At 34.0% G+C, this 9,500-nt stretch overlaps 1 protein-coding gene across 5 annotated transcripts in view; it reads right to left on the bottom strand.

Moving 5' to 3' along the window:
* The window catches only part of RALGPS2 (Ral GEF with PH domain and SH3 binding motif 2), a 305,267-nt gene that overhangs the window by 91,650 nt on the left and 204,117 nt on the right, over positions 1–9,500 (bottom strand). For all 5 annotated transcript variants that reach the window (XM_024133662.3, XM_024133661.3, XM_024133664.3 and 2 more), the window contains one exon: positions 6,238–6,321. In XM_024133662.3, the coding sequence (XP_023989430.1) occupies positions 6,238–6,321 (84 nt within the window). The remainder of the gene's footprint in view (positions 1–6,237; positions 6,322–9,500) is intronic.

Below are 9,500 nucleotides of genomic sequence, written 5' to 3'. Positions count from 1 at the left end.
AAAAGCTTTTGCACAGCAAAGGAAACCATAAACAAGATGAAAAGACAACCCTCAGAATGGGAGAAAATATTTGCAAACAAATGAACAAAGGATTAATCTCCAAAATATATAAACAGCTCATGCAGCTCAATATTAAAAAAACAAACAACCCAATCCAAAAATGGGCAGAAGACCTAAATAGACATTTCTCCAAAGAAGACATACAGATGGCCAAGAAGCACATGAAAAGCTGCTCAACATCACTAATTATTAGAGAAATGCAAATCAAAACTACAGTGAGGTGTCACCTCATACCAGTTAGACTGGGCATCATCAGAAAATCTACAAACAACAAATGCTGGAGAGGGTGTGGAGAAAAGGGAACCCTCTTGCACTGTTGGTGGGAATTTAAGTTGATACAGCCACTATGGAGAACAGTATGGAGGTTCCTTAAAAAACTAAAAAATAGAATTACCATATGATCCAGCAATTCTACTACTGGGCATATATCCAGAGAGAACCATAATTCAAAAAGCCACATGCCCCCCAATGTTCACTGCACCACTCTTTACAATAGCCACGTCATGGAAGCAACCGAAATGCCCATCGACAGACGAATGGATAAAGAAGTTGTGGTACATATATATAATGGATTATTACACAGTCATACAAAGGAACGAAATTGAGTCATTTGTTGAGACGTGGATGGATCTAGAGACTGTCATACAGAGTGAAGTAAGCCAGAAAAACAAATATCATATATTTACGCATGTATGTGGAACACAGAAAAATATGAACCAGTTTTCAGGGCAGAAGCTGAGACACAGATGTAAAGAACAAATGTATGGACACCAAGGGGGGAAAGCCATAGGGGGGTGGGGATGGTGGTGTGCTGAATTGGGCAATTGGGATTGACATGTATACACTGATGTGTATAAAATTGATGACTAATAAGAACCTGCTATATAAAAAAATAAATAAAATAAAATTAAAAAATTAAAAAAAAATAGTGGTAAATATTTAACAAATTTTAAAAACTGGCAAGGCTAAACTAGCGATCACATTTATGTGATAAAACTACAAAACACCAGACAGTGGGTATTATAAAAGTCAAGACAGTGGGTATTGCTGGAAGAAGAAAGGGTGTGAAATGAGATGAGGCACTTGGAGGGGTTTCTAGGGTAGTTAGTAAAACTTCATTAAACCATATATTTGTTTTGTGGGTTTTTTTGTATCCATGTTTTATTTTACAATAAGTGGTTTAATGTAAGAAATAAGAGAATAATACAAATGACCAGAAAGATTTGAAAATGACAGAACTTATGAAAATGAAAAAAAAATATGTGAAATTAAAATTAGGAAGAACTAGAATGAAAAGGTACATGAAGAGAGTGATCTCTGATTTTCTTATTCACGAATATATCCCAAACATCAAGACTAATGCCCAGGACATAGTAGGAGCTTAATAAACATTTAATTGAATGAAAATGAAAGCTGAAGTAATTTTATACCAGATTGCAAAGTTTGATGATACCAAATATTGACAAGGATATGCAGTAACGAAAGCTCAATGCAAATTTGGTTCAATCATTTTGAAAAAAAAATTAGACACTGTCTTGTGTAGTTAAACATGGATATACTCTTTATGACACAAATTTTACATCTAGGCACATATTTTTTCAAACAAATCACAGTGTTTTTCACCCATTTTATGATATCAGTTTAATAAGTCTAAGTAGCAATGTTTTTCAACTGCTTTTTTTTTTTTAGCAGAAAAAGATCAAAGTACGTATCATCCAATACAAGTAAATATTATTTCAGAAAACTTTAATTTCTGTATTGGGTTGCAATGTAAAATATTTTATCTTATTGTGGGTCACAGTCAAAAAGTATGAAAGCCCCTGCCTAAGAAACTACTGCACATGGGCACCAAAAAGACTCTTAAAATATTCATAGCAAAATACTTCATAACAGCAAAAATTTAGGAGACACATCTCATGTCCATCCTCAAAAGAATAATAAATTTTTTCTGATACATTCATGCAATGAAATGCTAGAAGACAGCACTGAAAAAACAATGAACGAGAGCTACATACATGACCATGGATACGGCAGAGAAACACACAAGTGAAAAAAGGCAACCAGAGAAGACTACATATAGTCTGATGATATATTTTTCAAAGATGAAAAACAAGCAAGATATACAACATGCTGTTTAGGGGTACAAGTATTTCTAGTAAATCTATATATATGGGAATTATGAGATGAGTTAAAAATTTTTTAAATCAAGTTTAAAAAAATACAAAAGAAAGAAGAAAATAAAAATTTTTAGACAATGATTACCCCTTAAGTGAGGATAGAACAAAGAATATGTAAAATACTTCAACAGTTTTGGTAATATTCTATTTCTTAGTTTAGGTGGTGAATTCACAGTTGTTTATCAGAATATTTCCTAATACATATTAGAATAACCATATGAACTTGCCAGTTTTGTAGGCTAAAAATGGTCAAACATTGGCAATTTCATAAGATTAAAACAAACATTTAACACATTCTTAAAAATGTATAAAATATTTCATTGAAAAGTAAATCCTGGGGCTTCCCTGGTGGCACAGTGGTTGAGAATCCGCCTGCCAATGCAGGGGACACGGGTTCGTGCCCCAGTCCGGGAAGATCCCGCATGCCGCGGAGTGGCTGGGCCCGTGAGCCATGGCCACTGAGCCTGTGCGTCCGGAGCCTGTGCTCCACAACGGGAGAGGCCACAACAGTGAGAGGCCCGCGTACCACAAAAAAAACACAAAAAACAAAAAACAAAAAAAACCAACAACAACAAAAAAAACAAAACAAAAAAATAAATCCTGGAAAAATTTTATTCTTAGGCAATTTTTAACTCTAGTTGCTTTATTCAGTGTTTTATAATCATATAAAAGCATTATGAAAACCTTTTATTTGCAGCAAAACATATGTTAAGCTTTAAAGATAGTTTCTTAATTTTTTATCATGGAAATCTTAAAATGTATACTGAACTAAACTAAAGATGATAGTAATGAGGTCCCCAGTACACATCAACCGGCTTCAACAACCAAGTTATGGCCAAGCTTTCTCACCTCCACCCTCAAGTGCCCCATTAATACTGTGAAGCAAATCATGGACAATATATAATTGCATCTATAAATATTTTCTAAAAGGAGTCTTTTTATAAACATAACCTAAAATCATTATCATTCCTAAAAACATTAATTTCCAATTATTAGTCAAATTTCCAATTATCGAAAGGTAACATTTAAAAGAAACTTAGACAATCCTTCACCCAATAAAAAAAAAAATCAGGAAGCCACTGGCCAGAAGGCATGAATACAAGTTATCAGAGAAATAGCCAAAATTGAGTGATTATTAAAATTATGATAGAGTCAAGTCATAAGGGATTATACTTAAAATGTTTTCAAAATGATTTTATGATACAGTAACATTTCATGGTATGTTAAGACAATAGGACTGTAAATTACATGTACAGCATTATTTCTATTAGATTAGTAAAAAAATAAAGAATGGAAGAATATATACTAAAAATGTTAACAACAGTCACCTGAGGGTGATTTTCCCCCCCACCTTTTTATAAATTTCTACCTTGTTTCAGTTTCCCTGCAATGTATGTTACTGTTTCCATAATCAATAAAAAATCATAGTTTTAAAAGGATGGGGGAGAGGAGTTCCATTTCTGGTAATGTGGAGAAGCAGGTATCTTTGGAAATGCTCATCTGATTATAATTACAAATTATAAAAACAACTATTAAAAGCACAAGATAGGAACCAAAAGAAGGCAGAAACTGGAGAACAGATCTTTGGAAAAAGTAAGATGCACTGGGTGAGAACTGCACTTATATAAAGTTTATTGTCTGAGGACATTCACCAGTTACAATGTGGAGCGCACCAGAAACTCAAGCAGAAGGCCACAGTCTTAATGGCTTCAAAAGTCAGAGGCCAATTGGCTAGAAAGTGAGGGGGGAAATTCTGGAAAGGTGAGAAAAATCCCCCAAATCTATATAAAAACTCCATCCCAATCTCTGGCTGACCATGCAATTGTGCACGTGCAGGGGAAACTCGAAGAAGCCCAAATGAAGATAAAATCTGGAAAGATTTCTCCAAGGAGAAATATGTTCTCCAAGGAGAGACAGAATTTAGATGTTGTGTCCAGCCAAGTTAACTGCCTGATAAAATAAAAATCAATACTTTTCAAAAGAAGACAACAAAATCCAGAATCTCTGTAACATATTATCCATAATGATGACAATACAATTGAAAAAATTACCAAACACACAAAGAAACAAAGTTGACTGTTAAGAGAAAAAGCATTAAAAATAAACAGACTCCAGAATAACTTTTTTGCTGCAATTAGTGACAACTAAATGCAATGTGGGATCCAAAATGGTATCTTGGAACAACAACAAAAAGGATATTGGTGGGAATACTGAAGAAATTTGAATGAGGGCCCTTAGTTTAGTTAATGGTAATGTACCCATGTTAATTTCCAGGCTCTGATAACTATATTATACTTACCTAAGATGTTACGATTAGGGGAGGTTAGGGATATACAGAAACTCTCTTTGCATTTTTTTCTAGGTCTGAATTGAAAAGCAGAGATTGTCAGACCAGACCAAAAAAAAAGGAAGACCCAACTATATGCTATCTACAAGAAACTCATTTTTAAAATAAAAGACTCTCTGTAACTTCCTTTGTAATTTGCTACCTTCAGATTTCCTAACACCCTCCTAGGAGAAAATAACAGTAATGGAATAACTAAGTAATGGAGCTTATTATAGATCAACTGTAATCTTAAGCATAAGCGTTTTTGGTACACTGTAATGTATTTGACTCTAACAACCTTTTGGCTTACTTAAGAATAATATGAAAAAAAAAGAATAATATGAGTGCTTAAAAATCTAAAGTCAAATTTATGGGTATTGTCACAATGTTTTTGTATGGCGAAGAAAAAAGTTTTACTGTGATGATAAATTCTGACCACCTCAGAAAAATTTTAAAACTGCTAAATAGCTTAAATAAGGAATTCAGTATAAGACATGTTTGTCTAGGCCCCTTAATAATGGTTTAATCTAATTTTAAAAAAACTTTAACTCATTTCCATTTTGGGTAATACAGTGAACCAAATAACTTGAGAAACTATTTGCTATAAACCCCATTTTTAAACCACAACCATTTTTTAAAAAGTGTATAACTAACTTGAAAGGAAAAGAAAAGATTTCACTAGAGGTCAAAAACAAAGGAAATAAAGGCAAAAAAGGAAAGGGTACTACAGCTGCCTTTGGAAGATTTCCTCTCAAGAGCATAGGGACTTGGGATTTAATACTCCTTCAAAGTCATAATATAAGGCCTCACACCTCTACTGTCCCGTCTGTTCCTATCTAAGGGATCTTCAAAGGGCTACAATTTTGGTGGAAAAGTAGACTAAACAATTCACCTACTGACAGAGGGAGATGACACAGAAGAAGGAAAAAATTAAGCCTTGCACAAGAATTTGTAACTTGCCCTTAATTGGATTTGGAGCTTAAACTTTCAGTACAGAGAAGTACAGATATTCCCCAACCAAAACATATAACATAAAAAAATAGTCCTAGTTCTGTAACAGCCCTTGGTATTGGCAAAAGCAAACAAAATGCCTCTTAGACAGTATACACCCTCAATCTAGGCAGCAGCAAAATTCCCACAGCTAAAGCTTAAATGAACATGAGCTCTCAATTCAAAATTACAAAATGCATAAGAAAACAAACCATTTTGAGTAAGGATCAGCAGACACAGAGAATTAGTACTCCAAGGACTTTGGATAATAACAGAAATTATAAAATAAAAAGTTGAAAATGATTTAAGAAATTTAAAAAATAAGAAAAAAAATGACACTAGTGTAAAAGCACACAGATTTGAAACAGATTTGACACATCTGAAAAGAATTAGTGAACTGAAATATAGATCTGAGGAAATCATGCAGAACAGAGCACAAAGGGATAGATGAAATATGAAAGGTTAAAATACAAGTAGGAAAGAATGTCAAGTTCCAATAAATTTCCAATAAGAATTACAGAAGGAAAAAAACAGAGATCATGCAGAGAGACAATATTTGAAGAGATATTGGCTGAAAATGCTCTAGAATTGATGTAAAAACTTAAAACTATTTCTTAATGAAAAATTATAAACTGAGAAATTGAATTTCAGAAACTAAATACCAAAATTTTATAAGCAACTCACATGATTAAATCTTCTTGTAAAGGCAACTGCATTTGGTGCAGAACTGTATTTTTCTTTTTTATTCCATCCACAACTTGAAAGCTCCTGAAAAATTAAGTTGAAAATTATATATAAATTCATGAAATAGCCCAGTTTTCCTGTTGCATTAATGGTTTCAAAGCATTAAAGACAGTTGTGTACTTTCCCAGAACTGTTTTATTTAATATGAACACATTTAATAGCATAACCATTCAGTTAAAACACAAAAGGAAATTTTATTAGAATATAAAAGGGCAAAATTACTTGTCTATGTGAACAAAGATAATTAGACTTATACTCCATATGCAGAATGATGGGTTCTTCTTTGAAGAGGTTTGAATCCCAAGAGGAAAAATCTATCTACAAACAATGAAAGCTGAGAATCCCACAACACAGAGTGAAGCCCACTAGTTGTCAAGCCCCAGTCATTCATTCAGAGCTTCCAATCAGCTTTCTAGTACCCTCAATCTTTGAGCTGACAGCCAACGACCCCAGGTATTTGAAGAAACCTCTAATAAAGGGGTGTCTGATCCCCCACAGGTTCTATCAATAGAATTCAAAGGGCACAAGAACTTGGATGTAAAAAAAAAAAAAAAAAAAATTAAATTTTTGTTTTACACTAACCTCTAACTGAAATGATGTTCCTTTTAATTATACATGCAGGCTACAAATTATAGAAGAATTGTCAATACATGTGACTTTGTCACTAATAAAAATCACAGATATTTTCATAGCACATTACAACTGGTACAGATATCTCAAAAATATCATTTACCCTCATCGCTACTTTGAAGTTGTAATCTCATCACCTATAGATCTTACTTAATTTGTTAATAAAGAGGCACATATATTGCCATAGAACAGTTTTTAAAAATATTTTAATAAGTGTATCTTATTAGGACTGATTTCCTTTGATATTAAAGAAGGGTTCAGTTCCAGAAGCTTCAGTTTGCCAAAAGGGTTCAAGGTTCAAAATAGGTTAAGAACCCTGCTGTAATACAACCACCACCACCAGAAAGAGACAAAATCCATAGGAAAAAAGAAAAACCTCTGAAGAAATCAAGTTAGGGCAGAGAACAACAGAAAACTGAGAAAAGAAAAGGACCAAACCATATAATTATTACTTTCAGACAGATATTTCTCCCATTAAATGGCAAAAACAGAAGGATACAAATAAATATTTAGAGAACAAAATAAAACTTTTGGACATGAAAATATAATACAAAAAATTTTAAAAATCAACAGAAGAGTTGTGAGATAAAGGTGATAATATCTTTTAGACAATAAGCTAAAAGTAGGAGAAAAATATTATGTTAATTAGAAGAGTCCATTAGAGTCAACTTCTGAATAATAAAAAGAATTTTAAGGGCTTCCCTGGTGGCGCAGTGGTTGGGAGCCCGCCTGACGAAGCAGGGGACATGGGTTCGTGCCCGGGTCCGGGAAGATCCCACAGACCGTGGAGCGGCTGGGCCCATGAGCCATGGCCGCTGAGCCTGCGCATCCGGAGCCTGTGCTCCGCAACGGGAGAGGCCACAACAGTGAGAGGCCCGCGTACTGCAAAAAAAAAAAAAAAACTAATTCAAGAAAATGCCTCCAGAACTTAAAGGACAAAAGACCTGTCTAACGCCCATTACAAAAGATTTAAAAAAAAAAGAAGACTCAAACCAAGGCAGAGGCCACAACAGTGAGAGGCCCGCGTACTGCAAAAAAAAAAAAAAACTAATTCAAGAAAATGCCTCCAGAACTTAAAGGACAAAAAACCTGTCTAACGCCCATTACAAAAGATTTAAAAAAAAAAGAAGACTCAAACCAAGGCCTAGCATCAAAAACCTGTAGCACATTGGAGACAAAGAAATCATAAAATCTATCAGTTCATAAACAGAACAAAACAAAAACAGATCACCTACAGAAAAATAGGGATCAGAAAGTATCAGAAATCTCATAGCAACCCTGGAAGTTAAAAGACAACTGAAACAATGCCTTCAAAATCCTAGAATTCTTTATCCAACAAAAATATCAATTAAGTATGAAAGTATACCACAGACATTTTCAGACATGAAAGTCTCAGAGAATTTGCCTTATATGCACCTATTATCAGAGAGCTAGTAGAATATGTGTTCCATCAAAACAAACTAGCAAAGTAAGAAAAAGGAAGACAAGATCCAGGAAACCGAGGAACCAACATAGAAAGAAAATATTGGAAATTCCCAGATAAACAGTAAAGGATGAGATCCTGGGACAAAGCAATGAGCAGACCTTAAGAACAATAGTCCAGATGGTAAGTAGCAAGGATGGAAATTCGAAGAGAGACATCTCTGAAAGATGAAACAATATCTGGAGTGTTTGAACACATTGAGAAAACACACTCACTACATTCACTTCTGGCAAAAAAATTAGTGACAAATGTAGAGAGAAAGCTAAAGTAAGTTATTTAGCTCAAGGAAAACAAAATTTAAGTAAGTAATCATGGCTCAACTGTTCTTTAGCTTTCTCTACACTTGTAAAGAATGGTTGAGCCAGGATTACTTATTCATGTCGAAATTGTGACATAACTACACAGAAAGAGGAGGAAGTAAATTGTGTAGAGAAAATAAGAGACTGAAATCATCTTCTATAGTAGAGAATAAATCATATCCAAAATTAAAAAATCATAAGCAATAGGCATTTAGACATATTATTTTAAAAGCATATAAATTCCTCCAATAAGAAACGCCAAGAGAGGAACACTCCCAAACTCATTCTATGAGGCCACCATCACCCTGATACCAAAACCAGACAAAGACGTCACAAAGAAAGAAAACTACAGGCCAATATCACTGATGAACATAGATGCAAAAATCCTCAACAAAATACTAGCAAACAGAATCCAACAGCACATTAAAAGGATCATACACCATGATCAAGTGGGGTTTATCCCAGGAATGCAAGGATTCTTCAATATACGCAAATCAATCAACGTGATACACCATATCAACAAACTGAAGGAGAAAAACCATATGATCATCTCAATAGATGCAGAGAAAGCTTTTGACAAAATTCAACACCCATTTATGATAAAAACCCTGCAGAAAGTAGGCATAGAGGGAACTTTCCTCAACATAATAAAGGCCATATATGACAAACCCACAGCCAGCATTGTTCTCAATGGTGAAAAACTGAAACCATTTCCACTAAGATCAGGAACAAGACAAGGATGTCCACTCTTACCACTATTATTCAACATAGTTTTGCAAGTTCTAGCCACA

The sequence above is a fragment of the Physeter macrocephalus genome, chromosome 4 (genome assembly GCF_002837175.3).
Source record: "Physeter macrocephalus isolate SW-GA chromosome 4, ASM283717v5, whole genome shotgun sequence".
Taxonomy (NCBI): domain Eukaryota; kingdom Metazoa; phylum Chordata; class Mammalia; order Artiodactyla; family Physeteridae; genus Physeter; species Physeter macrocephalus.
The sequence above is the reverse complement of the archived record's forward strand: the minus strand, read 5'-3'. Positions and strand labels throughout refer to the sequence as shown.